The sequence below is a fragment of the Rhea pennata genome, chromosome 7 (assembly GCF_028389875.1).
Source record: "Rhea pennata isolate bPtePen1 chromosome 7, bPtePen1.pri, whole genome shotgun sequence".
NCBI classification, from domain to species: domain Eukaryota; kingdom Metazoa; phylum Chordata; class Aves; order Rheiformes; family Rheidae; genus Rhea; species Rhea pennata.
The window spans coordinates 15,832,750-15,860,302 of NC_084669.1; the positions used below are offsets into that span (position 1 = coordinate 15,832,750).

Below are 27,553 nucleotides of genomic sequence, written 5' to 3' on the forward strand. Positions count from 1 at the left end.
CGTCCCGCTCCAGCACGGCAAAATCCCAGCGCCAGGTCAGGGCCGTGCCCCCGCGCCAGCACAGCCCGATGCACCCGGAGCCCGGCCCTGCGCCGGTGTTTCGGGCCCTGGCTCACCGGGGCAGGGGGGGGGGGGGGGGGGGTTGCGGTGCGGGGTGGCTGCGGTCCCAGGAGCAATGCCAGCTGCAGCACTCCGGGGGGGGGGGGGCGGTTTGGGGGGGGCACAGCCGCCGGCGGGGGTACTCGCGCTCCCCTTCACGGACGAGGAGGCGAAGCCGGGGACAAGGAGGGGGCAGCGGGGGCTCCGCCGCGCCCCTCCCCGCCTCGCATAAATACATCTGTGTAGCTGCATTTTTCTTTAAAAAAAAAAAAAAAATCTCTATCTACACATTTGCTTGGTTTGGGTGTTTTTTTTTTTTTTTTTTTTTGTCGTTGTTGTTTGGTTGTTTCTTTTCCAACCCGCTAGATGCAACAGCTCCACCCTCCTCCGGGCCGTGCCGCGAGGCCGGCCGGGCTCCTCCGAGGGCCGCGGCGGGGCTCGGCGGCGGGGGCGGCGGGGGGCCCGGGGCCGGGCCGGCCGCGGGCTCGGCGGTCACAGGCACTGGCTGCAGCCGCACTTGCTGGGCTTCTCCACCTCCTCCACGAAGGACGCGCCGTTGCTGCACTCGAAGGCGTACTTCCTCCGCTTGAGGCGCAGGCCCGTGCAGCAGCCCGGCGCGCCGCCGCCGCCGCCGCAGGCGCCCCGGCACGCCACGCCGGCCACGGGGCGCGTGGTCTGGCAGATGGCGTAGCCCCGCTGCACCTGGTGGAAGTCCCGCACCGGCTCCCCCCGGCACTCGGGCTCTGCGGGGCGGCGGCGGCTCAGTGCACCGCGCGGGGCCGGCCGCGCCGCCCCGCGCCGCCCGCCCCCCTACCTCGGTCGCAGAGGGCTCCGGTGTAGCCGCCGTGGCACTCGCAGGTCGCCTCGCCGGCGGGGCCGAGGCGGCAGCGCCCGTGGACGCAGGGCCGGCGGCGGCAGGGGTCGGGCGGCTCCGCCGGCTGGTTGCACAGGGCGCCCTGGTAGCCCTCGCGGCACTGGCAGCTGTAGGAGCGGGCGTCGAGCGGCACGCACAGCCCGTGCACGCACCTGCGGGCACCCAGCGCCGTCAGCGCCCTACCGGCGTGGCGCAGTGCGGCGTGGCGCGGCATGGCACGGTGCAGCACGGCACGGTGCGGTGCAGCACAGCACAGTGTGGCATGGTGCAGCGTGGCACGGCGCGGCATGGCACGGCACGGCGCGGCATGGCACGGCGCGGTGCAGCACGGCACAGCACGGCATGGCATGGCACGGCACGGTGCGGCACGGCACGGCGCGGTGCAGCACAGCACAGCACAGTGTGGCATGGTGCAGCGTGGCACGGCGCGGCATGGCACGGCACGGCGCGGCATGGCACGGCACGGTGCAGCACGGCACAGCACGGCGTGGCATGGCACGGCACGGTGCGGCACGGCACGGCGCGGTGCAGCACAGCACAGCACAGTGTGGCATGGTGCAGCGTGGCACGGCGCGGCATGGCACGGCACGGTGCGGCACGGCACGGCCAACGCACCAACTGGACAACACATCCCAGCACGGCACCAGCATGGCACGGCGCGGCACAGCACGGATCAGCGCAGGGAGGGTGACGGTCAGCCAATGGGAGAGCGCAGTGGGAAGGCAGTGAGGCTGGGCAGCCAATGGGGCGCCGCAGGGCAGCCAGCAGGTGCAGCAGCCAATGAAGAGGGCAGGGGGTGAAGGACCGGCCAATGGGGACAAGGCAGCCAGCAAAAGGGGGCAGGTAGCAAGGGGCAGCGAATGAGCCAATGAGGTGAGGCAGTCACTGTGGGCAGCCAATGAGCAGGGGAAGTTGAGCACAGGCAGCCAATCAGGATGGGGCATCAGCGAGCCAATGAGGTGAGGCAGTCACTGTGGGGCAGCCAATGGGGCGAGTGGGTCACGCGGGCCAGCCAACGGGGCACTCACTTGTGCCCCTGGCAGGGGCTGTCGCGGGGCTGGTCGCAGTGGGGCCCGGCCCAGCCGGGCTCGCAGTGGCACACGGGGCCCTGGGCGCCGGCGGGCTGGCAGATGCCGTGCAGGCAGTAGAGCTTGCGGCAGGGCTCGCAGCCCGGCACCACGCCCGGCGTCATCCGCGTCTTGGTGAAGTCCTGCAGCTCGTTGTTGATGTAGAGGTTGCGGATGCACCCGTGGAAGCTGGTGCCGTTGAGGAGCTGCCAGAGGCGGAAGGCGGCCGAGTTCACGTCCACGGGCATCCCTGGCGGAGAGCGGGGCCGTCAGCGCGCCGTGCCGGGGAAGGGTCCGCCGCGGACCCCCGCCGCGCCCACCCGCGGGCCCTACCTCCCACGTAGAGCGGGGCCTCGCTGTTGAGCGTGTAGTGCTTGCCGAAGTTGTCCATGGTCATGGGGCTGCCGCCGTCGATGGAGAGGTTCACCATCTGGTCGAAGGTCACCAGCTCCACGGTGTGGAACTGCCCGTCGTTAATGGTCTCGGCGCTGTTGGGGAGGGCTCCGTCAGGGAAGTGGCCCCCACCCGCCCCACAGAGAGCCCCCGAGGCCCCCCAGAGCTCCCTCCGTGGTGGAGACGGGGTTGGCTCCATGCAAGGTGGGGCTTGGGGAGCAAAACCCCCAGCGCCGCGGTGCCCCGGCAGGGAGATACCTGTAGATGGCCGAGCTGGGGTGGGTGCCGGGGTCGTAGCTGACCCTCACGTGGCCCTGGTACAGCTCCACGGCCATGTGGTCGCTGTCCCCGTTGTACAGCAGGATCCCGTTGCCTTCCGCCGTGGAGACCTGGTGGCGGGAGAGGCGGGAGGCAGCCCCGGTCCGAGCCCACCCACCCGCCGGCAGCCCGAGCCCGCCGGCCCCGCGCCCGCACCTGCAGCGTGATGTTGGCGTGGGGCCAGTCCTGCAGGTCGGTGAACTGCAGGTACGTGTCGCGGTCCACGAAGTTGACGCTGAGCAGCTTCTCGCACTTGGGGCCGCCGAAGCCGGGCGGGCACTGGCACAGGGCCCGGGCGCCCAGCTCCACGCACTGGGCGCCGTTCTGGCACTCGGCCCGCTCGCAGGGGCCGGGCTGCCCGGCGGCGCGCGGCGGCATCTCGCACAGCTGCCCGCTGCGGGGACACCGGCGCGGCGTCGGGCCGAGCGGGGCAGCGGGGCGCTCCCCACGCGCCGCCCCACCGGCGCCTGCTCCCCTCTGCACGGCGACCCACAGCCGCCGCGGTCCATCCCCCCCGCCGCCCCCCCCGGGGGCCCTGCAAGCCCCACCTGTAGCCCTCGGCACAGAGGCAGGAGTAGCCGTTGACCTCGTCCACGCAGCGAGCATTGTTCTGGCACCGGTGGTCCCGGCAGTCGTCGAAGTCCTCGCTGCAGTTGGTGCCGACGTAGCCGGGGGCACACTCGCACCTGCGGCCGGGCCGGGCGCTGAGCTCCGGGGCCGTGGGGCTGCTCCCCACAAGCGGCCCCCATGCCAGCCCCCCCCCCTCCAGAGCCCCCCCCATTGACGGCTTGCAAGCTGCAGTCCCCCAAGAGCAGGTCTCGCCACGCCGGGCAGCAGGGAGGAAGCCAGCGCAGCGGGGACGGGCATCCGTCCGGGAGCGGAGCGCCGGGGCCGGCACTCACCGGGGGCCCTGCCTGGTGGAGACGCACTTGGAGCCGCGCTGGCACGGGCTGAGCTCGGCCGAGCAGAAATCCGGCGGCTGCTCGCAGAAACCCCCTGCGGCGCAGGAAAGAGGGTGACAGAGGGGAGCGGACCCGCGGGCGGCATCGCCCCGCGGCACCTGCGGGGCAGCCCGGCGGCACGCGGGGCTGGTGCTGGCCGCAGGCGCAGAGGGCCGCCCCGCCGGAGGCGCCGAGCCCCGCCGGCAGGGCTGGGCCCGGGGGGAGCGCTGCGGGGCCCGGGCAGGCTCGCCCCCGGGTGCCCGCCGGGCCGGTACCTGTGTAGCCGGCAGGGCAGAGGCAGGTGTAGTTGGTGGCGGCGGGCAGGCAGGAGCCCCCGTTCTCGCAGCGGTGCTCCTTGCAGGGGTCGCTGGCGGCGCGGCACCTCGGGCCCTCGAAGCCCGCCGCGCACAGGCACCTGGCCGCGGGGGTGCAGGGGTTCATGTCAGAGCGGGTGCCGACGGAAGGAGCGCGGGAGAGCGAGCGTTTCGGGGACACCCCCCCCCCCGCCCCTGGCATGGCACCCCGGGGCACACGTGCGTGCCAGGAGCGCCGGGGCGGGCGGGGGAACAAGGGCGCAGGTGCACGCGGGGTGGCACTGGGGTCGCTTTCTTTGCAACCCCAGCTGCGTGCGCAAAAGCAAGCGCCGGGGAAGGTGGGAAGCGCCCAGCGGCGGCGGTGCGGGTGCCCGGGAAGGATGCTGGGTTGCCAAGGCAACGGGCTGAGAGGCCATTTAGCGCGAGGAGGCAGGGCTGGCCGCTGAGCATCCCGCATCCCAGCTCCTCGCCTGCAGCCTGGTGTTTATTTTCAGCCACTAATTGCATCTGCTTTCCCAGAAAGGCCCCAAGGGCTCCGGGCAGCGAGGGTTGCATGAGGGCACAGCAGCCAGACCCGACCCCATCCCGGGATGCAGGGGCTCCAGGCCGCTGCTGAGCACCTGGGCCTTGGGGGGGGGGTCCCTGGCCGGCACTCACCTGAAGCCACCTCCTTCGCCCTCCTGGGGCTGGCAGGTCCCACCGTTGGCACAGGGGCTGCTGGAGCAGCTGTCGAGAGCCACCTCGCAGTCCCTGCCCTGGGGAAGGAAGGAGAGGGTGGCACGGGCGCCGTGCCCCTCTCGCCCCCTCCATCCCGCCGCGGGAGCCCAGCCAGCAGGAAAAGCCGGAGCGCGGGGACGGGGGGCTCGGCCCCCTGGGACCCGCGCTACCTCGTAGCCGCTGGGGCAGGCGCAGCGGTAGGCGTCGAGCGGGTCGTCGTGGCAGGTGCCCTGGTTCCGGCAGGGGCTGGAGAGGCAGGGGTTGCACTTGGCCTGGACGCTGAGGGCCGGCGGGCCTGCGGGGCGCGAAGCGCGGGGCGGCCGTAAGCGAAGGGGAGGCGGCTGCCTACGGGCACCGCGTTCCCGGGAAGCGGCCCGGCTCCCCCGTGCTGGGCGCCGCTCCCCTGCCCCGCCACGGGGAGGACCGCACGGACGGACGGACGGACGGAGCGGGCGCCTCTCACCTTGGCACTCAAACTTCTTGGCCGGGGTGGTGAGCAGCAGCTTGCCCTCCATGTCGGGGGGCCCGGCGCAGCGGGCGATGCCGGGCTCCTTGTAGCCCGTCTTGACCCAGCTGGAGAGCCAGCGGAGGTTGCAGCTGCAGTACAGCGGGTTGGCCCCGATGGCTCTGCAGGGGGACCGAGGGCAAATCTGCAGCGGCCGCCCTGGCGCCCCGAGGAGGGAACGGCTCGGAGACGCTGGCACGGCGCAGGAGGCGGCCAAGCCTTTTGCTCCGGCACGGAGCGGGGAAGCGACCAGCGGCTGACGTGAGAGGCTGCGGTGTTTAACGCCCTCTTCGCGTGCCCCTTCGCTGCCAAGGTCAGCTGCGATCATGGGCTGGCAGGACCCGTGCCCGCGACGAAGGAGAGCGACCGCAGCCTCGCGTAGGGAAGGAGGGAGTTCGGGAGGCGCGATCAGCTGGGGCTGACCGCTGGGGACCTACAGCACCGAGAGCACCGGCCGGGGAAGCACCGCTGCCCTGCGCAGCACCCGCGGGAAAGGGCAAGGACGGCACCTTGCTTCCGGAAAGGGAAAACGAGGAGGAGCCAGGGAAGAACAGGCTGAGCGGCTTAACCGCCGCTCCAGAAAACCACAGGAACGCGTCGGCCACCATTCAAGTATGCGTAAGCGCTCAGCGGGCAGGAGCGAGGGATCAGAGCCAACATGAGACGGTCAGGACCGGGTCACCGTGGATAGCTGGCAGCCCGAGGAGAGCGCAGCGGCAGGCAGCGGCAGAGCAGGGCCGTGCCGCGCTCTTACTGCCGACGGGTGGTGGGACGGAGACTGCTGCTAAACCTACAGACCACAGCGAGTGGGAGGCTTCCCGGGCCGCCTCCGGGGAAAAGGGCCGGAAAGTCACTGCGAGTGGAGCCGGACACCTACCCCGAGCCAGGGGCTGTGGTCCCCAGGTTAAAGGCAACCTCAAAGAGGGGGTGAGACACCTCCAATGCTTTTTAAAGGTCTCCCAAGCCTGTGTTCAGCCCAGACCTGGGGAGCAGGAGATACTCACAGGTGGGACAGGGAGGTGACATCTGCAAAGATGCCCTCGGGGAGGCTGGAGATGTCATTGCCGTGGAGAGACCTGCAGGGAAGAGAGGGCCCTGCGATCCCAGCGGATCCTGGATGGGCGGCCAGGACAGCGGCAGGCTGGGGTCCCTGCACCCCATGCCTGCGGCCCCCGGCACCAGCCCCACGGGCACAGTTGGGCCGAAGGAGGCGGACCCCGCTGCCGTGCGCGGGGAGCAGGGCTGGGCAGGCACTTACAGCAGCCGCAGGGAGCGGAGGCCCTCGAAGGCCAGTGGAGGGATGCACTGCAGGGAGTTGTAGCTGAGGATCCTGCGGAAGGGAAGGGAAGGGAAGGGAAGGGGCCACGCTGCGGGGAGCCCACCCTGGGTGGCACCACCTGGTCCCCACCAGCCACCCGGCCCGCGTCCTGACCAGTGCACCTTGCGCACCCACGCTAGCTTGAGACACAGCTTCACCCAGGTGGAGGAGGTCCTGGTGTCCCCAGCACCCCCAGGTCTTTGGGGTCCCCTAGGAAACCTCCCCTCGCAGCTAGGACAAGCTGCAGCCTGGCACGCCGTGCCCCTCGGACCGCACTTACAGGGTGGTGAGCTGGCTCATGTTGGTGAAGGAGGAGTTGCTCAGGGAGCTGATCTTGTTGTTGCTCAGATCGCTGGAAAACACAAACGCCGGGGGATCGCGGCCAGGCGCGCCTCGTCCCCTCTCGCGCCCGGATGCCCAGCGCCCGGCCTGCCGCCCCATGCCCCGGCAGCGGTGGCTGCTCTGCAGCTGTCCCTCAGTCCCAGGCACGTGCCTCCGTGTGCAGGAAGGGGGCAACGCTTCAGCAGGGACCCCGGCTGCGGGCAGAGCCGAGCCGGGGCGCGGGGGAGCGGGGGGCACGCCGGGGCTACTTACACGAGCTGCAGGTACTTGAAGGTGGAGAGCTGCCCGGGCACCTGAGCGAACTGGTTTCCATCCAGGTAGCTGCGAGGGAGAACGAGAGCACCCTGGGGCGGCTGCGCAGCACGAGGTCCCTCCTCCGGCCCCTGCCCGTCCCTCCTGCAGAGACCCGCGGGCGCTCGGGGCCGCGAGGAGCACCTCCGGAGCCCTCTACCCAGCCGGGGGGCACTCACAGCTCGGTGACGTTCTTGGGGATGCCCTTGGGCAGGGCCCTGAGGTGCTTGTTGCTGCAGCGGACGACCGTGTCGAGGCAGGTGCACTCCTGCGGGCACTGGGGCCGCGGGACGCAGCCTGGCTCCTCCTGACCTGCGCGGGCGGCAGCGAGGCGCGCGCTGACCGGGGCCGCCCGGGCTCAGCGCCTTCGCCCCGAGCCCGGCGCCGTTTTCAGGCAAAAGCGCGTTCACGGAGGATCGCAAAGAAAAAGGGGTCGGAGGAAGGGGCTCGGGCCTCTCGCCAGCTCCTGGCAGCTGGGGGCACGAGCGTCGCTGCGGCCGGGCTCCCGCGGCAGGGGCGGCCCCGGGGCGACCGTACGCTCCGCCGCCCCGCCGGGGAAGGCGCGGGGTGCAGCCGGTCAGCCTGCGCCGCGGGACGGAAAGCAGAAGAAACGAGCGGTTGTTTGTAAATATTTTCCCGGGCTCAAAATCTGTTCTGGATTTAAAAAAAGGCTTCTCCCCGAAGGCGCGCGCGCTCCCCCCGCCTCCTCCGTCTGCCTGGCTCCGGCGCGCGCGTGCATGGGAGGCTCGGAGGGGAAGGAGCAGCGCGAATCCCAAGCGGGCTCCTCCTTTCCTCCTCCGCCGGCTCCGGCTGCCTCGGGAGCGGGCACGGGGAGCGGGGCAGCCCGGCCAGCCCCGGCTCGGCGGCACCCGTGAGTTACCTTCCTCACACCTGAAGTCCGGGAAGGCGACGTCCTGGAGCGGGATCTGCCGGAGGAAGGGGGGGTTCTGGCACCGCGGGTTGCCCGTCACGATCTTCCTCTTGCGCAGCCAGTCCCCGAGCCAGGCCAGTTGGCAATTGCAGTTGAACGGGTTGGCGAGCAGGTTCCTGCACACACGGGAGGGAGCACGAGGCCATCGCCGGGGTCCCGGGCCAGCCCCGAGCCGCCGATCCGCCCCGCCACAGACCGGGAGAACGGGGAGGGCAACAGGCGGTGGAAACCCCCTCTGCCGCCAAAAATTGCTTAAACGGGGACACTCAAACCGTCCCCCCGCGGGACGTACAGCGTGGAGAGGGACTGCAGTGTGTCGAAGGCGCCCGGCGCGATGCTGCTGATCTGGTTGTCGTACAGCGAGAGCAGGCGCACGTTGCGCAGCCCCGTGAAGCTGTCGTTGTGGATGCAGCTGATGCGGTTGTTCCTCAGCATCCTGCAGACGGCGCGACGGCAGCGGTGGGTTAGCGCGGGGCGTTTCGGAGAATATTACCCCCACCCCCCCAGCAAGCGCGCGTGCCCGTCCGGAAACTCACAGCGTCCTCAGCCCGTCCAGGCCCCGAAACATGCCGCTGCGCACCGACTCCAGCTGGTTGACGGTCAGGTGCAGCTCGCTGACGGACGCGGCCCCCTCGAACGCCCCGTCCTCGATCTCCGACACCTTGTTGTTGCTGAGGTTGCTGGGGAGAGGGGGAGAGCGGCAGGGTGGGACCCGCCGCGCGCCCCCGCCGCCGCCCCCGCGCGACCCGCACTCACATTTTCTTCAGGTGCGGGAGCTTCTTGAAGATCCCCGTGGCCTCCAGGATGGAGATTTCGTTGTTGTTCAGGCGCCTGGGGCGGGCCGGGGAGAAAAGGGCTCAGGAGACGGCCGCAAAGGGCCCGGCGCGGCCCCCGCCGAGCCGGGCGGCAGGCGCGAGGCGCGAGGGAGGGACGGGCCGCGGGTCTCACAGCTCGGCCGTGGACTGCGGGATGTGCTCGGGGATCTTGGTGAGCTTCAGGTTGGAGCACTCGACCACGCCGGCTTCGCAGCGGCACTTGGCGGGGCAGACGACGTCGCTGTTGCACTCGCTGTTCAGCTGGTAACCCTCCGTCCCTGCGCGGCGGCGAGGCCGGCGTGGGCACCCGGAGCGGGCGCCGCGCCGCCGGGAAGGTCCCGACGCGGGCGGGCGGGCGCGCGCACGCGCGGCTCATCCCCTTACCTGGGATGAAATACTGCTCCTTGGCTGCGGATGGAGACAAGCGCGTGAGCAGACGGAGAAAAGCACCGCTGGGCCCGCGGAAGAGGCACGGTTTCTCCGGAGAGCCCGCGGGCGAGGGGGCGAACGCCCTGCTCCGAGGCCCCGAGGTGGCCGCGGGGACGGCGCTCACCCGAGCAGCGGAACTTCTTGCTCTTGATCTGGCCGATGCGCTTGTTGGCGAGGCGGCGGGGGCTGGCGCAGCGGGCGCCGCTGGTCTCCACGGGGTTGGCGCGCAGGAAGTCCGCCAGCCACTTGAGGTTGCAGTCGCAGACGAAGGGGTTCTGGGCCAGGTGCCTGCCCCGGGCGGCAGCGCGTGACCGCCGGGACCCCCCGGGCGGGCCGGGAGCCCGCCGCAAGCCCGGCCACCCTGCCGAGCTCCCACCGCGCGGGTGCCGCCGGGCACTCACAGGGTCTGGATGGCCCGCAGGGAGGCGAAGGTGCCCTTGGCCAGGCTCTGGATCTTGTTGTCGTAGAGGGAGAGCAGCGAGAGGTTCTGCAGGTCCTGGAAGGCGTCCGCCCGCACGCAGTTGATCTTGTTGGCGTTGAGCAGCCTGGCAGGGAAGGAGCGCGGTGAGGCGGCGCGCCGGGGCACCGACCGGCCCCCCGCGCCGTGCTGTGCCGCGCCGCGCCGTGCCGGCAGCTTACAGCAGCTGCAGGGCGAAGAGGCCCCCGAAGACGCCCTTGGGCAGCTCCGTGATCTTGTTGCCGTACAGCACCCTGGGGGAGAAAGGCGGGAGTGGGGGGCGCCGCTGCCCGCACCCGTGGGTGCCAGGCTCCCCACGCACCCCGGCACCGCCGCTTACAGCGAGTTCAGCGAGCGCAGCCCCTGGAAGGCGTCGGGCGCGATCTCCGAGATCTGGTTGTTGCTCAGGTCTCTGAAACCCCAAGGGAGAAGGGCGCCCTGAGCCCCGTGCCCGCAGCCTCCCGGCCGGACCGCAGCTCGGGGGGCCCGCGGGGCAGCGCGCTTACATCCTCCGCAGCTTCTTGTAGGGGGAGAAGGCGCCGGGGGGGATGGACTTGATGCCGTTCAGCTCCAGGCGTCTGCAGCGAGAAGGGGGAGGAGGTGACGGCCGCGGGGCAGGATCGCGGCCCCGAGGGGCGTTACAGCTCGCGGGGGAGCCGAGCCGCCCCGGCCCCACAGCGCCCTGCCGGCACAGGCCCCCACTCACATCTCCGTCATGGTCTCGGGCAGGTTGGCGGGGATGGCCGTCAGCCCCTTGCCCCGACAGTCCACGATGCCGTTGCTGCACGTGCACATGGCCGGGCAGGAGCCAGAGGACAAGCTGCAGAGCTGGGCGCGGGCGCTGTCCGTTTGTCCTGCCGGGGAAGCAGCCAGCGTGGAAATAGCGAAGAGCCAGCCAGGCGGGTGGCTGGCGCCGCACCAGCGAAGGGACCTTGGTCACAGCTGGGCTTGCTGGGACAGCTCGGGGCACCGGGCTCTGTGCCAAGCCGAGCGGGCGCCCGTGGCAGTGAGGATGGGCCCGGTGCGCCCCGACCCCACGCACCCCTTAGCGCAGACGCTGTGGTGGTGACATCCCTGCGCCAGGCAGGCATCAGAGCTTGGCCCTGAGCTGGGGGGCGCATGGCAGGGAGCAGACTGTGTGCACGGATTTTGCCCCCCCTCCCCGCAATGTCCCCGCACGCGCTGCCTCCCGACCCCTCACCAGAGCAGCTGAACTCGTTCTTCTGGATCTCGGCCACGTTGAGGCCGCGGAGCTGGGCCGGGCCGGCGCACTGGGTGAAGAGCCCGATGGTGGGGCGCTGGCGAAGCCACTGCGAGAGCCAGGCCAAGTGGCAGTCACAGAAGAGGTGGTTGGAGTGCAGGCGGCTGCGGGCGGACAGGGCAGTCAGTGGCCTCGGGACAGGGCTGCCCACCGCCCTGCTCTCCGGCTGCCCCAAATGCCCCGGGCCTCATCCGGCTCATCTCAAGGGTGCTGGCACGCAGAGAGGTGCAGCAGAGGGAGAAGAGGGTCATGCTGTCCTGGAGAAGGGGCTGTGGGGAGCCCGGGAGTGTCTGCATGGGTTTCCAAGTTTATCTTGCTTGGCAGTGCCTGGAGGACAGGTCTGATCCTCCTTTGCTAGCCTGCAGGGATGTCCCCTCATCCCCTCCCCACGGGGCTGTCATGGCCCCACTGGCATGGGGAGCAGGGGGCTGCCGCAGCATCCCGCTCCTGGGCATCCCGCTCCAGCCCTCTGGGTCCCGTCATACCCCACACCCCCCCGGCACTCACAACGTCCGCAGCTTGGGCATGTGGTTGAAGCTGGACACGGGGATAGAAGTGATGTTGTTGTTATTCAGGGTCCTGTGGGAAGGCAGAGGGAGGCAGGTCAGGGCAGCCAGGCCACAGACGGGAGCGTGACAGCGTCCAGTGCCAACCCCCTGGGAGCAACGGCGCACACCCGCTCCTCACGCAGGGCTGGACGCACGGAGAGGCGAGGGACGGGGATGGAGCAAGTGCCCAGGCAGGTGCTGCTGCCGCTTGCAAGCTTTTCCCCTCCTGCACACACATCCCTGCAGCCCGGTGGACCCTGTGGGGCAGGATCGGGCCCGGGAGCTCAGCTCTGCAGGAGTGCTGGGGAGAAGACACTCTCCCAGAAGCGCTGGGGACTCTGCTCAGCCCCGGCAGCGCCTGGTGCCGGAGCCCGGCTCGGTCTCCCCTGGGCACCAGAGAGAGTTGGTGCAATGGGGATGTCCCTGTGGCAGCACCTTCATCCCCGCGTGGGGCTTGCTGGAGGCTCCCGACGGCCCCTGCCCACTTACAGGACCTCCAGCCCCCGCAGGGCGCGGAAGGCCCCGTCCTCGATGCAGCTGATCTGGTTCTTGTCCAGTTGCCTGGGGGAGAAAGGAGGGAGTGTTACTGGGAGAGCTGGGTTGGAGAGCCGGCTCTGGATGCCTCCTGCCACCGAGCCTGACCCCCAGCTCCTCCATGCAAGCCCGCGCCCACCCCGGCCATGACTCACAGGTTCTTGAGGTCGGTGGCCCCACGGAAAGCTTTCCTGGGAATGGCCTGGATGAAGTTCTCGCTCAGGTCCCTGGGGAAGCAGGAGGCAACATGAGCGATGCCGGGGAAGCGCGGTGCCCTTGGGGCACCCGTCTGTCCCCAGCGCAGGGCACGTCCTGGTCCTGCGCAGCGCTGGCATTTAGCGCATCCTTGAGGGCCCTTGGGAAACCATAATTCAGCAACGAGGGGACTGTGGCCCGCTGCCCCGCGTGGCCATCCCCAGGGGAATCGGGCACCAGCCGAGGTGCCAGCATCCCCCGGCTCCTGCCTCTGACGTGCAGAACATTGGGGAAAACCCTCAGCGCTCAAACGCCCCGGGACTGCGGTAATTGCAGGTCCCCGCTGATTAACTGCTAATTCACTCGGTGGCTCCAGGAGGCATTCCCCCGGGGGCTGCCCCGCGCTTTAGAGGGCGCAAATACTCGGGCTGTTAATTACTTGGCGGCCGCAGGGCGCCTTCTGCACCATCCATCGCCTTGCGGCGCTGGCAAGCTGGCGGCAGAGCCGGTCCGGGCTGAGCATCCCCCTGCGCTGGCCCGGTATCGCACAGGCCACACAGGCACCTCCACCCTGGCCCAAAGCGAGCCGGCCCGGGGAGCCCCTGGGTGCCAGCACGGCGCGCTCGCGGTTTGCCAGCTCTGTCTCAGGAGCTCAGGCTGTGCTGGGGCTCCACATCCCGGGGCAGAGGCAGGACGGAGGCACCGCGTCCCCGCTGCTCCCGGTGCCTCGAGAGAACGGGCCCACGGGCTGCTTGTGAAAAGTTTCCCCCAGAGAAGCACAAGGAAAAGGAAAATCCGGGGGGGAAGGGGGCTCGTCTGCCCGTCGGGTGGGATGCCCAGGCAGGCGGGAGCTGCGACACGGGGCCACGGCCCCTTCCCGCTGCGCTCCGTGCCAGGCTCGGAGGGCGCGGGCTTGGCAGGGTCCTCCCAGGGCACGGGGCACCGGAGCCCCCGGAGGCGCCGGGCTGCCGCTGGGCCGCGGCGGCGGCACGCGGGGGGCTGCGGGCGGGCGGCCGCCGGTGTGCAGTTTCCGCGCTACCCACGCGGCGGCACTGCCCGGCTTCCCTGGCGCTGCGGCAGCCCCGGCTGCCTGCTCCTCTCGTGTCCCCCCCGCTCCAACCCCGGCTGGCCGGCTCGGGCCCTTCCCGAGGGCTGCTGCAGCCTGGGCTGACCCAAAAGGGCCGGGGGCGCCTCGTGGGGGGAGCAGCCCCTCTCCGGGAGGCCGCAGGGGAAGGACCCCGATGCACCAAATGCTGATGTGGGCACTGACAGCCCAACGCCTGTCCTGGCCGCCGTGCACCTTCCCCACCCGGCGCTGGGGAGCGGCGAGCCTGGCGCACCCTCAGCTAACGTGCCACCTTACGGACAGAGGCGGCAGCATCCCGAGTCCCTTGTCCCCTGCAATCCACGGTCTGTTCAGGCTTGGCGGAACCAAGTTTTTCCCCCTAGAAACGCCCCCCACCCCCACCCCCGGAAACCCGCCGCTCTTCCTTGCGACGCGCTCGGTGCACGGCACTCCCGGCCCCCGACGCGAAACCGGATTGCAGCGGGGCCCCGGCGCGGCAGCGCCGACGGGAGCCCCCCCGCCAGGCCGGCTGGCGCCCCGCAGGGCGCTCGGCACCCCTCGCCCAGCCCCGACCTGCAGCCCGTTTTGCCCCCCGCGGAAACCTGGCTCCTGCCTCGCCGCTCGCAGCACGCGGGAGTCCCAGCGCGCCCGGGGAGCGAACGCGGGCGTCTGTCTGCAAGCTGCTCACTTACAGCTCGCAAGGGAAACGCCGCTAGAAGGTTGCAAGTTATTTTGCGAGGCTTCTCCTCTTCACAGCTTTTTGTGACAGTCGCCGATGAAGTGCTGCCGTTCGGGGTACCGAAGCCAAGAGGCACAGACGCTGGATGAGAAGGTTTCAGCAAGGCCCCGGCGCCGGCTTCACGTCTCCGGCGCGGTTACACAGCTGACGACAACAGGACAAACACGTGCTCCGCCTGCGGGATCCTCGGGCCCCAGCGCCGCGCAAGGCACGGCCTCTTCCCTCCTGGTGTTTCGTAGCTCCCGGCTATGTTTGCTTTACACTTCGGCACCGAGGAAACAGCAGATGGCACGGCTTCGCTCCGCCCCGCCGCCCGGCACCCTCGGCGGCCGCGCCGCTGCGAGCGCAGACGCTTCGCCGCATCGGCCGCGAGCGCTCCGGCTCCCGCCAACGGGCCCCAAAACGGGCAGACCGCGCCGGCCCGGCCCCACCGGCGCGGCACGGACGCGACGGGCTCCTGGGGAAGCGCGACGGCGCTGCAGGGGCCGGGCAGCAGCCTCCCGCCCACCCGCCCGGACCCGGCGCGGGGGCACCGGCCGTCCCTCCGCCTGCACCGCGCCGGCGCGGCCGGGCAGCGCGGGGGGTGGATTTTGGAGACCTTCGTGCTCGGCCCGGTGTGGGGATGGTGCCGTGCCCCACCGCGCGCGCCGGGCTCCCCGCGCCGCCGCCGGCAGTGCCTGCGCGAGCCCGGCCGGGCGCCGCGGCGGGAGCCGGGACCCCCCCGGCGCGCGGCGCTGCCCGGCGCTTAGCGGGGCGCCCGAGCAGAACTGTTCGACATCGCTTCCCAGTGGGGAGCCCGCTCAGGCGAACAAACCCCGGCGGCCGTAATCCCCGTGGCGGGAGCCCGGCGGGCGGGGAGGGGGCCGCGGCGGGGCACGGCCGGGCCATTACCACGCTCCCATTCTCTCGCCTAATCCCGACTTCACACTTTAACCTGATTGCGCCTTGTTCGCTGAGCCGGCTCCTCGCGCGCGCCGCGGGGATTAGGGCCGGCCGCAGCGGGGAGGCTATTGCTTCCCAGCGGCGCTGGCCCTGGCTCCGCTGAGCCCCCCCTCCCGAACCGGCCGCTCTGGCAGCCCTCCCGGCCGGCAGCGCGGAGCTCGTGGGGCCGTTGCGTCGCGGCCCTCCCGCTGCAGGGCACCCGCTCCGACCTCACCTCGCCTCCTCCCGCGGCCCGGGGGCGGCGGTGGTGGTAGGGGGGAGAAACGTGCAAGCGGGGGCTGCTCCTGCCGCCCTTCGAGGGCCGGCAGCTGGCTGCTGCGCGCAGCGGCGCAGCCCCGCCAGCCTCCCGCCGGCAGCAATTACGTGCCGAGTAAATCGATGGGGTGTAATTGGACTATTAAGATCTCATTATACTCCTGGCTCCGGGTGCCGCAGCCCGCAGCACGCTGGGTGAGACCGCTGCCAAGGAAACCGCCCCCGGCCCAGACAGCGGGCGCTGGGGACGGGCGAGCGGCCGGATCCCGGCACGGTGCTCGGCCCCCGGCCCCACCGGAGGGACGAGGGTGCTCAGCGCCTCTTGGCGTGCGGGGTGATGCACTCATCCGCCTCCAAGCAGCTAGGAGTAACTGCTTCCCTTAGGGGAGCTGCTCCCCCGTCTCTGCCTTGGGAGTTTTTGCAGCGTTTCTGCGCATTTCAGCGCCACCAGAAGCAGGTCAGAGCTCCTTTCCGCCCAGCCCGCGTAAGGACAGACCGGCCGCGTCCCGGAGCAAGGCACAACGCGCCACTGAACGTCGCACCGCTGCGCTGAGCGCCTCCGACCGCAGACCTCGGAGCCCGGGCGGCATCCCGCGGCGCAAGCACCGCCTTCCCTGGCCCTGCGTGGCGACGGCGCTTGCACCAAAGCAAACTTTGCGCCGTGGCTCCGGTCCAGCTCCTGCCAGGAGCAGCTCCCGCGCGGGCCGCGCTGCAAAGCCGGAGCCGCGGGACTCGGCCCCCGCGGGGAGGAGGATATTGTGGTAACAGGAGGAGCTGGCCGAGGAAAAGAGGGGAGGGCGGGAGGGAGGCGGAGGGGGAATAAAGCATCTGCCACCCACCCTGGAGCCTCTTCAGAGGCTGAAACAAGTTAAAAGCAGCAGCTCTAATGGAAACACAAGCGCAATAACAAGCGGCAAGCCCTGGGTGCCTCTCGCCACCCCCTCCCCACGCTGCCCCTTTGCTCCTGCAGCTCCTTAGCTGCGGGAAGGGGAACGAACGCCTGGCCATGGCCAGAGCACCTCAAGAGAGCAGCAGCACCCGGTGCCCCTGGCCCCTCCATCAGATCCTGCATCTGCCCCGGCTCGCCCCCTCCTCCTCTTGACCGGACACCGGCCATTAAAGGGCACCTGAGCTGCCCTGCGCGGGTCACGGCCTCCCCGCGCCGCGGTGACCAGGAGCCGAGGCACCGCACGGACCCAGCCGGTGCCTCGGCTGCATCTCCCAAAGCAGGGTCTCCCGCCTCTCTCCATCCCACGGCCGGTCTCCTCCGCCCCGGCGTCCAGCAAGCTGCTTCTCCTCCTTTCTTTCACGTTTTTGCTTCTGCCTTCCGCTGAGCGCAGCAACGCTCAGCCAAGGTGCAAATGGAAAAGGAAATAAGCTCTTCTGCTGGGGCGGCCCCGAGCCCTGCGGGGAGCTGGTTGCAGCTCTCGTTAGCAGCCTCATCTCCCAGGTTTGCAGCACTGCCGAGCTCCGAGCTAATTGACTCCCCGGCTCTGAGGCTTTTAATTGCTAATAAGTGTGAAGCCAGCCCTGCCAGCCCTCCTGGATGGCTCCGAGGTGCGAATGAGGCTGAGCGAAGCTGAGAATTGCATCCCGGCTGTCCCAGCTCTCGCGCAGTCTGGCGAGCCAAGGTGCGAGGCTGAGCTCCCGTGCCACGACGCTGCGGGGGCCACGGGCTGCCCCGCGAGCCGGCCTCCTACGGCACGGCACCACCTCATCCCTCAGCCTCATGGGCCCTGGGAGAGCAGCTCCACATCTCAGCTCTGGCAAGGGCTGAAGCAAACTCCCACCGGTCTGGAGGATGCTCTGAAACCAGCACTGAACTCTGCGGGGCCCAGAAAAAGCCATTCAGGGAGATGCTCTGCCACGACCAAGAGCCTTTCAGGCTCCTCACACTCAGCCCTGGGGCTAAGATGGGCAAAAACTTGCACCCCAGTGGAGGCTGCATTTTATATTTTGGTTTCCTGAAAGCACGTTGGCGCATCTACAGAGCTGGTGGTGGGATGCAAGGTGGGAGAGACATCCCCAGTGCTCCATGCTGCAGAACGGGTGAGGGCTGAACGGCCTCCGTCCCCGCCTGCAGCCCGTGGACATGTCTCTGCCAGCGTGCAGCCAGACGGACATCTCAAATCAAGCCTGGCAGCTGCAAACAGAGACGGGATTTTACACAGGGCTGGGGACTGGGAAGAAACAGTCCTGATAGGAGAAGGGTCTGATGGGAAAGGAGGGTGAAAATGGGAAGCAAGCACAGAGGCATGCGGGAGGGAAAACCCAACGGATGCGTAAGGAGACCCCGTCCCCCGCGGCACACACCGAAGCCAGGACGAAGCCTGCCGCGAGAGCTGCCAAACCCCGTCACAAGGCCATTCCCCAGCCGGGGCTGCCCTGACACTGCTGCCGAGCTGGTTTGGGGGAGCAGCGCTCGGCCGTGGCCGTGCCCCTGCAGAAGAGCTCTTTGAAGAGCCCCTGGCACGAGACCCGAGAAGCCTCTGCCTCCCAGCTGTCGGTACAGCTGCAGCCCCCACGGCTATAAAACGCTCCCACCCACGAGCGGTGCACGCTCCAGGAGGTGACCCAGCCTCCGCGCTTTGGGGGAAAACAGAAACGAGCTGCCAGAAACACGCTGGGATGCTCCTCTTGCCTGAGGCACAGCGAGCCCTGCAAGAGCAGCAAGCCCGTCCAGCACCACCTCCTGCACGGCGCCGGTCGGGAGCCCCGCACGGTCGCTTGAGGGGTCTCGCGGAGACCTTCAACCTTCTCATAAAAGCTCGAAGCCATGGAGTTTCTCCACGGCCCTTTGCAAGTTGCTGCAAGGTTAATCGTCCTTGAGGTTAGCAACGCGCCTCTCATTTCTGTTCCAAACACGTTTCACTTCAGGTTCGGACACTGGGTCCGTGACCCGGCTCTGAGTTGGGACACAGCCTTGCAGACGTGCCTGAAGGGCAGGCGCCCGCCTTATCCGCGCGCCCGGAGTTGCCCTGTGACAGCCCCGCAGGGCGCCGAAAAGCAGAGGCCGTGCGTTTCCCAGGAGGCAGGTACCGTTGCGCGCGTTTCTCGCAGAGGTTCGGTACCTCTGCGGGACCTTCCTCCTCCTAGGTTCAACGCACAGGCACAGCGTTTGGGGAGTATCCCAAGCAGCTGCGTACAAGCAACACCGGCACCGTCAGCCTCATCGCCATCACCTGCGCCATGCAGAGTGCTCAGCTCTCGGAGATCCCCAAGAAGAAATACACGTGCTAGAGCTGGTTCACCTCCGTGGCTCTTTCCCATGCTACAGATCCCTCTTGTTGTGGGGACCGGTCCCTCAAATACCTCGCAGACTCTTCACCGAACCCTCTGCTTGCTGCAGAGCCTGCTGCGGACCGTGACCCGCTGACAGCCCCCAGCCTGCGAGCCGGCCCCGCGCGGCTCCCGTGAGCCCGCACCGGCTTTTGGCTCGGCGTGAACCTCAGCTCGCGCAGCGGAGAGCCCCGCCAGGAGAGGCGGGAGAGGGGAAGGCACCTCGCACCGGCGAGGCGCGCGCCCGGCCGGCCCCGGCGCCGCAGGCGGCCCCCAGCAAGGCCGGGCGTGCGGCGCGGGGCTCCCCAGCGCCGCGCGGGCTTGCTCCGTGCTGGCCGGGCAGGAGCTCCGGGACTCAGCGAGAGGCGCTGCCGCCGAGCCTGATCGCCCCGGCGGGCTCGTTTTTAGCTGTTCTGATCGAAGCCGGTTCCCCGCCGGCACTTCCACTCCTGCATCGTTATCAGCTCCCCGGCTTCCAACTGCCAGAATTAAAGCGGGGGGTGAAATCTCCTAGCGGGGGTGTCCCGGCTGCAGCTCCGGCACAGGCGCGTCCGAGCGGGCGGCCCGGGAGCCCTCAAAGGCGGCGGGGCCGCGGCCGGCTCGAGCTCCCGGGCACGCGGGCCCCCCGCGCCCGGGACGGCGGCTCCCCTCCCCAGCGGGACGCCCCACGCGGACGCCCCGGCAGACCCCGGCGCTGGCCCTCTCCGAGGCAGCCGGCCGGGCAGGGGCGCCGGTGCTGTCCCAGCGGGCCCAGATCCCAAACATCATTTTCTCCTAAGGAACGGCCAAACGCCAGCGCGTTCCAGCTAAAAATACACGCCGCTCTGCCGGGGCGGGGGGGGCTCTGCCCGCTCCTGTGTCTCTCGCATGATTCATATTTGGTCAGATTCCAGCTCCGTTTGGGGATAAAAATACCTGTTCTGGAGACAAGCGCGTCAGGGGCTCACGAAGGCGGAGGAGCCCCGCGGGAGCCAGCCGGAGCTGCGAGCCTCGGCAGGGCAAACCCGGCCCCCGGCACAGCCCGGGAGGCCGGGAGCCCCGCTGCGCCCCAGGGCAGCCCCCGAGGGGGGCCGCGGCGTACGCGGCAGCCTGATTCCATCCAGCTCAATTACGTGCATGCGTCTGAAATCACCAATAACTAATTAGACAGCCCCGTTCCTGCCTAATACGCCAAAAGCTGCCTCCTAATTAAATATTATAGGGATTTAAAAGCATTTCTGACAACATATTAGATATGTAAAATGCTGCAAATTAGCCGGCTACACCACTGAAATCCTGCCAGGGAACAATGCGTCTTCCTGGCTGGGAAGAAATCCGGGACATCTTTTCATGGAAATCGGGAGAAGGGCCCATTCTTCTGGCAAAGCTTTTTATTAGGGTAGGAGATTCACGGAGCACAAAGGAGGCAGCCCAGGAACGCCTCTGCTGGGACCGCGTCCCCCGCGAGCCGCCGCGGCCGGGATGCGAGAGGGCTCCCGGTTAGTTAAGTAAACGTTAATGCAAACTGTCCGCGAGCCCGGAGAGCGGACCCCGGACGCCGTGGCTCAGGGAGCCGCAGGCGCTTCTTCATACTGTCAGCCCCTCCGGTGCCAGGCTCTCCGGCAAAAAGCAAGGTGCAGAGCAGCAGGCTTGCAAGAGAAAAGGCCAGGAGCGACGGCAGGGACCTGCACCGCGTAACTGCCTGCAAACTGACTAGGCTGTGAAGGCGGGAGCCGCGGCGCCGGGCTTTGAATCGGGGCGCGTTTCACGTGCCCGGTGTTCCCGCTGCTCTCGGCGCCTCGCGGCAGGCAGGCGAGAGGGGATGAGAGGAGAGCCAGCGTCTGAAATCCGCGCTTCAAAGTTGGCATCCAAGCGGCCCGGCCTGCATTTGCTGCACGACTCCAGCAAGCCGGAGAGCAGGAAGGTGAGCGGGGAGAGGCACCGCCTGCGCTCCCGGAGGCTTTAACGCCGGGATCAGTCGGCCGCTGTCGGGCTGCAGCTGGAGCCCGTGCTCGCCTCTGCCTCCCCAGCGCCCCCGGCACGCGAGCTGTTTGGCTCCCCCAGCCCGACCTGCGCGCATCGCTCGGTGCCCCCCCCGGCCTCGGCCGCCACGCACGCAGCCGTGTCTGGGCCAGGGTGCAAGGCGGCACCCAGCGCGCGGCGACCCGGCCCGGGGACACCAGCGCGGAGCCCCGATTCGGGCCCGGCTGTGCCCGCTAACGCCCCCGCTCTCCTGCAAGGGCTGGAGCAGGTTTAGCGCTCGGGCAGGCAGCACCTCCTCCAGCCGCTGGGCCCCGGCTCTGTCCTGACCTCCTGCCTCCACCGGGGCAGCCTGCAGCCTGCGGGCAGCTGGGCACCGAGGCTCCCTGGCTGCCCCATGCGGAGAGCGGCGGCGGGGGCGGGGGGAGGCCAAAGCCGCGGGCGGCCCCCGACACACGGCGGCCGACGGGGCCGGCCCCGCGCAGCGCGCAGCATGCAGCGCGCAGCGCGCAGCGGGACGGGGCTGCTGCAGCCCCTCTGCCCCCGGCAGGGCCGTCTGCCGCAGCGGCCGCCCCGCCGGGCTGCAAACAGCCTCCCCCGCTCTCGCGATTATTATTATTTTTTTCCCCCTGCAAGGACTAGCTGACACCTTATCAATAATTCACGGGTACAAACGATAACGTTAGCTGTCGTGGTCTGGAAGCCACATGTTCCCGGGCAGGGGGAAGGAGCGCGGCGCGGTCGCTATTGTTAATGCGTGCCGGGGGGGCGAGGAGGCGGGGAGGATAAATATTTAACAACGTGTCTCTGAGCAAATGTCCATGACCGAGGGCTCAACACGGGTTTTGCACAGAGCTGCTCCTGCCCTTGAGAGGGTCATTAGCATGTTAAAAGCCGGCAGAGCGGGGGGCTCACGGTAGCAGCATCCCCCCCCCCCGACACCCGCCGCCGCGGCCACGCGCGGGGCTGGGAGGGGGCTTTGCGGCAGCCGCGGGAATACGGCGGCGAGCTCCCCGCTGCCGAGCACAAAGGAGCCCGCGCCGGCTCCTCGGGCGCCCCCGGGCTCGGGGGGCTGCCGGGGCGGCTCGGCGTGCAGCAGCGCTACGAGGTGCCGCGGAAGAGCCACGCAGCGCGTCGGGTGCGCACCCGCTCTCGCCGGCGGCGCGGGCCGCTCTCCCGGGGAGCTTTCCAGGCAAAGCCCCAGGGCGCGAGGGGAGAACAGGCGGCTTGGTTAAAGCAGCTGGAAAAAAAAAAAAACTAAAAAAACCCTCCCAAGAAAAACCCCACCAAACCCAACCCCAGCAGCAGCAAGGCTCCAAGGAGAGGGGCACAAACATCCCCAGAGCACATAAATTCCTACAACCGGGGGCGTTTGCACGCGCGCATGCGCTGATAGCTCTCTGTCTCTGCATCCGTTCGTTTTGCATGTGTTTCCCTCAAATTTTCAGCTGGGATGGGACTTTCCCAGAGGCACGTTCCCACCTACAGCAGGACCCCGACGGCCCTCTCCTCCGCCCCTGCGCAGTCAGCCGGGCCAGCGCGGGTCCCGCCGTGGTGGCGCCGGTGCGGCAGAGCCCGCGTCTCGGGCGCTCGAGCAAAGCCGAGCGCTCGATGGTTCTCTCCGGCCAAAAAGGCAAATCCATTTCTGGTCGGAATGCGTCTTCCCAGCGTCTCCACGTCCCCAGGTGCGGCGGCGGGGCTGCAAAGCCGGCTGCAAAGGCAGCGTGCCGGCTCGCCGGGGGTCCGCAGGCGCGGGGCCGAGCGAGGGGGCAACGCGACCCCGAGAGAGCTGGGGGGGGGCTGCCAAAGGCAACGCTGCCGCCAAAGATGCTGCCGGCCCCCAGCACTCGGATACGGGAACGCCAGTGGGAGCAGAGCCAGCGGCTCCCTCCGGATGTCTGTCAGGGAATCAGACTGTCAGAAACGCTACCCTGATTTTTTCAGAATATTAATGTTTTCATCACAGTCTCCTGCGGGTGAGAGTAAAATGACTTGCGGGAGTCTTGGTATATCATGTCAGTGTAGTCACTACTATAAACCCAATTTGTCAGCTCATCACAAAAATGATATCGGGTTTGTTTGACGAGAGCAATTTTCCAAGTGGATTGGCATTAATTATCCTTTAATTCCTTGCTGATTGCCGCCCGTATCGTTATTTTAGCTGCGATCAGTGTCAAGCCAGAGGCAGAGCAGCCGACTGCTGCCCTCCCATCTCCGGGCCTCGGCTCTCCGCCTGCAAACGGGGGCAAAGACGCCGAGCGGGAGGCCTGCGGCGTGCCAGCCCGGGCGGCCCGGCCGTGCCCACCGCCTCGCCAGCCGCCGCCCGGCGCTGGGGCTGGGTTTTCCCGGTGTTTCCCGATCCCAGCTGCCCATCTGGAAACCATTAGGTACCTTTAATCCCCCTCATCCATTCTGGTGCTGTCTGGGCTCCCCCCCGCCCCAGCGCTGCACACAAACGCTGCCATTCAAGCAGTTAATTCAAACAAATTCTGCCCAGCCGCCGCGTCAAGAAGCAACGCAAAAGCCAAACGAAGCAGCTCAAACCTAACGGAGGGGAAAGAAAAAAAAAAAAAGGAAAGAAAGAAAAAGAAAAGAAAGAAACCCGCTCGGCACGGCGGCGCTGGTACCCAGGAAGGCAGCTGCATCCTCCCACCGCAGCCGGCCGCGGTCCTCCCGCTCGCAGGCGACCAGATCCCACGCGGGCTGTGTAATTGGATGGCAAAGGACGGAGAGAGACATCTTACAGCTCGGGTCTAATCTCATTAACACCCGGCTGCGGGGATGCTGTGAAATCGCAGGACGCAGGAATGAGCAACACGCTGCGCCCACGGGCAGGAGAGCGAGCGAGCCGGAGCGGGCCGGGCCGGGGGGAGACGCCTCCGGCCGGCGCGCGGCCCCGCTGCAAAGCCGCCGGGCCCCGGGCGCCCGCCCCGCCGCCGCCTTCTCCCCGCGCCGCCCGGCCCCGGCCCCGGCCCCGGCCCGGCCGCAGCCTGCCCGGGCGATCAGTAATTAACAGCAGCAGCAGCGATTGCTCTCTCTCGCCGCAGCGCCCGGCAGCAGCTGCTGCCGTCCCCGGGAAAAAGCATCCCGGACCGGGAGAGGGGGGTGAGGAAACTGCTTCAACCCGCCGCCGCTTCCCGCCTCCCGTTTTAGAGAAAACAAGCCGGCGAGACGTCTTCAGTTACAAACAGCTCCCTTGGGGGCAGTAAAAATTAATCCAGCTTTTCCTGTCCTGAAAGGAAAACACGGGGACGGGGGGGGGGGGGGTGGAAGCCCCGGGGGGTCCCGCGCGGAGGGGCTGGGGCCGGCGGCCGCTGCGTCCACAGGCTGCTCAGCGCCGGCGGGGCCGCGGGGGTCCTCAGCGCAGACGGCGACGTGGTTAAGCGAGGATAAGCCCGTGGCGATTATTAATTTAGAATAGACGAGAATCTGGGAAATAAATCCGCCCCCCCCCCCCAAAACCGGCCACCCCAGCCCGCCCCAGGCGGGCTGCCCGGCGCCCGCGGGCACGCACTTGCACCCGGATTCGCCCACCCGCCTCCGCTCCGGCCCCGGCTACGGGACGGCCCGGGCAAACGCACCGCCCTGCTCGCGCCGGGCCGCCGCCGGCTCCCCCGTGCACGGATTTCCCGGGGAAACGGCGACAAGCCCTGCTGCAGCATCCGCGCCGCCGGGATGCCCGCGAGAAGGGGAGGGACAAGCGCAGCCAGGAACAGCGGTGGCTCAGACCTGCTCGTTTTCACGGAGGTGCCTGGCAGGGAGCGACGAGCGGGCACAGTACCGGCGAGGCAACCGAACGCACAACAAATGTGGATTAATTATCTCTGCGCGCTCACGTATCTGTGGGATACATGTGCAGAAGTACCAAGTTATAATTTACTTTAAATCGCTGTCTAATGCTAATACACTCTAATACTTTTTTTCTTCCACATCCTAGAAACCAAATTACCGAAGGATAATTTTGCTCACGATTCTTTTAAAATTACTTTGAACCTTTCGGCTCCCTGAGCTGTAAAAACGCGAGGCGGGAGATGCCTGTATTCTGCTCCCCGAACGTACAGACCCAGGGAGCAGCTTCTGCTAGTGCTCTTTAAGGTCTTGCAGAGGAGCGAAGGTGGTCGGGTGGCACCACAGACGCCACAAGCTGGGAGGGGATGCGAAGGGAAGAAAGAAATCCGTCGTGTTTTAATAGCTGTGCGTGCAGCAGTGCTGCCCAGCCTTAGGGCCTCTCCTTTCTGCGAGGGGTTCCCGTGGGTTGCAAATTCCTGCAAATTCCCCAACGCAGGGGGCTGCGCTGCAACCCAGCTTTAACGGAGACGCAAAGCTAAATGCAAGGGTTGCATCGGGAGCCAGGGCGCTCGCCAAGCACCGGCTCCGCTCCGGCTGCTGGGAAAGGGAAGGAGGCCCCGGCTGGCCGGGGCTGGGGCCGCCGTGGGGCAGGGGGGGAGAGGCTCACGCGGGCCGGGAGGCATCTGCCCCGCAGTACCCAGCAGGTGGTTTTTGTTCCGGCGTTTCCTCACCACTTCCCTTGCCGTCCGGGGGCTTTCCCGGTGCTGTGCCAAGAGGAACGGCCACCAGCGCCATCTCACAAGCGACACCTCCCACGCGCAGGCAGCCCGAGCGGAGAGGGGCCTGTTTTGTTATTGCTTCCTCCGACAGCTCCTTTTTCACTTGTCACCCTGTTTTGCTACTATTCAGCTCGCAGCTTCCTCCCGCGCGGCCGCGGGCCTCTCCTTCCCGAAGGGTGCAATTTGCATTTTCTCAGGTTGTTTATCACCACTCCGTTTTTCCTCCCTGCCTGCCTCCCTAAGCGCAATTAGGGCTGCGAGCGCCGGCTCCCCTCGGGGACGGGTCCCCAGGAGCGGCCGCATCCCCGCAGCATCCCAGGCTCATCTCCGGAGCACAAGGCGCAGCGCCTGCACCCGCCGCGGGCACCCGCCGGACCCAGCGGCCTTCCTGCCGGCGAGGCCCGCGGGCGGGCTGCAACGCGCCCCCGAAAGCCCTTCTCCCCCCCGCGTGCCCGGGGCAGGGAGCGGTGACCGCGCCGCGGGGGCCGCGCCGGATCCGCTCCAGCCGCCCCGCAGCTAAATAAGCGCACAGCCCGGGGGAGAGGCTCCAATTTCAGTTCAAGGGGAGCTTATTTCAATTTAGCCTAAAACCCGCTCCCCGCCGGCTCCCACCGCTGTAGCCTGAGCCAGGTTTATGGCAATTTAAGAGCCTCCTTACGACCCTCTCACGCTGGCTGGCGCAGAGCAGCTTCAGATCTCACCTCCTGCTAAAGCAGCGTGACGGCGCGTCTAGACGAGCTCTGCCCCAGGCACCCCTGTTCCCGGCCCCCCTCGCTGAACCGCCCTTGGGCACCTCTGCGACGGGCAGCCCCAGCTCGCAGGGCTCTGCCAGCCGAACGCAGCCCCCGGCCCGCTCCCTGGGCAGCAGCCCGCGTCCCGGAGGGCCGCGGCGGCGGGCGCAAGTCGCGCCGGGAGCCGGCGGGAGGATCGGAGCCGAGGGCGCGGAGGGGCGCCCCGTGCCGACACCGCCACCGCGGACCGGGCTGAGCCGGGCCGCCGGCTGCACGCGAGCCCGCTGGCGACAGCACCAGCCCAAACCCGCAGCAAGGCACCGAGATGATTCTCCCAACGGTGCTTTTGGCACGCGCCGAGCGGCCGCCGGCGCCGGGGCTTTGTTGGCGCCGCGCTTCGGCACAGCTGAGCCCGACAAATGCCATCCGATAATTAACTGAACGCCTGTGCGATCAGCTGCCATTACCTAGGCCCATCTTTGGCACCAATCCACCGCTTCACACATCCCACGCCGGCAACCCACATGGTGTTTTAACCCTTCCTTACGCAGCCTCCGAACGGCCTCGGGGACCCTCTCTCTGGCACTGCCGAAAGCAACCTGCACCGCTGCGGAGCAAACAGCCCCGGCGGCGTCGCAGCCTGCGCGGTCGGTTTGGCTGCTCCGGGGCTGGATGCGTCCTCCCGGCGCGGCCGAGAGCCGGAGCCGCCGGACGCGGCGAGCGGGGACCGCGCGTGCCGGGCCCGACCCCGCGTCCCGGCGCGCTCGCTGTTGGAGATGGCTCAGGCCCAGAGAGTGCTTTTGCCGCGGGCGCGTTTCCCGCAGCTCAGAGCAACCGCCAGTGCCAACAGCACCGTCACCCGAGCGGAGCAGCCACGGGGGAAAAGGGAAGGGAAGGGGAATGTAGAACGAAACCGCAGCAAGCCCCCCCAAGCAGCGCGCCCCTGCACAGAGGGAAGAAGAGCGGAGGGCTCTGCGGGCGTTGCAGGAGGCCCCCCCGCGCGCCCGGCCGAAGCAGGTACTCACAGCCGCGACAGCGCCTGGTTGTTCTGGAAGAGCAGCTCCGGCAGCGCGTGCAGCTGGTTGCGGTTGAGCCGCCTGCGAGGAAGGAGGAAAGGGCGGCGGTTCGCGGGGCAGAGCCGGCGCCCCGGGTGCAGCCCGGCTGCCGGTCGGCGCCCCCGGCTCACGCCAAGCTGGGGGGCGTCGGACGCCAGCGGCCGGCCGGCCGGCGGGGACACCCCCGCCCAGCCCGCGGCGCTCCCCGGCCAGGGGAGCCAAGCGGGCGGGAACAGGTTTGCTGGCAATATTGCAATTACACGTAGGCGGCTGTTGGCAGCCCCCTCCGCGGGGATGCCGAGCCGCCCCGGCGCGGGCACCCAGCGCCGGCCCCGCGCCGCCACTCACAGCCGCTCCAGCTCCCGCATGTCGTCGAAGGCGCCGCGCTCCACCGTGCTGATCTGGTTCTCCATCAGCTGCCTGCGGCAGGGGAAGCGGAGAGAGCGGGTCGGCCGGTGGCCGCCGGCACGGGCGCGGGCGCTCCAGCCCGGCCGCTCCGCTCTGACCCCTGTGCCCGGCCGCCCGCGGGCGCCGCTCCCCGCTCGGGCACTCACAGGACCCGCAGCTGCTTCAGCCCGGAGAAGTCGTTCTTGCTGATCCGCGTGATGTT

General features: G+C 68.8%; 1 protein-coding gene across 1 annotated transcript; it reads right to left on the reverse strand.

Annotated features, from left to right (window-relative positions):
- On the reverse strand, positions 1–27,553 carry SLIT1 (slit guidance ligand 1). Its single transcript, XM_062579710.1, is given in 40 exon segments — positions 1–842; positions 914–1,125; positions 2,002–2,114; positions 2,116–2,153; positions 2,156–2,264; positions 2,266–2,290; positions 2,374–2,426; positions 2,429–2,528; positions 2,692–2,822; positions 2,908–3,145; positions 3,300–3,437; positions 3,654–3,747; positions 3,968–4,107; positions 4,664–4,761; positions 4,894–5,018; positions 5,187–5,350; positions 6,233–6,304; positions 6,487–6,558; positions 6,827–6,898; positions 7,141–7,209; positions 7,359–7,491; positions 8,060–8,226; positions 8,403–8,546; positions 8,647–8,790; positions 8,867–8,941; positions 9,059–9,203; positions 9,310–9,333; positions 9,479–9,642; positions 9,756–9,899; positions 9,994–10,065; positions 10,152–10,223; positions 10,318–10,389; positions 10,518–10,665; positions 11,013–11,176; positions 11,580–11,651; positions 12,110–12,181; positions 12,310–12,381; positions 26,914–26,985; positions 27,292–27,363; positions 27,498–27,553. Coding segments are annotated over 39 exon segments (4,335 nt in total). The 5' UTR covers positions 27,357–27,363; positions 27,498–27,553; the 3' UTR covers positions 1–591.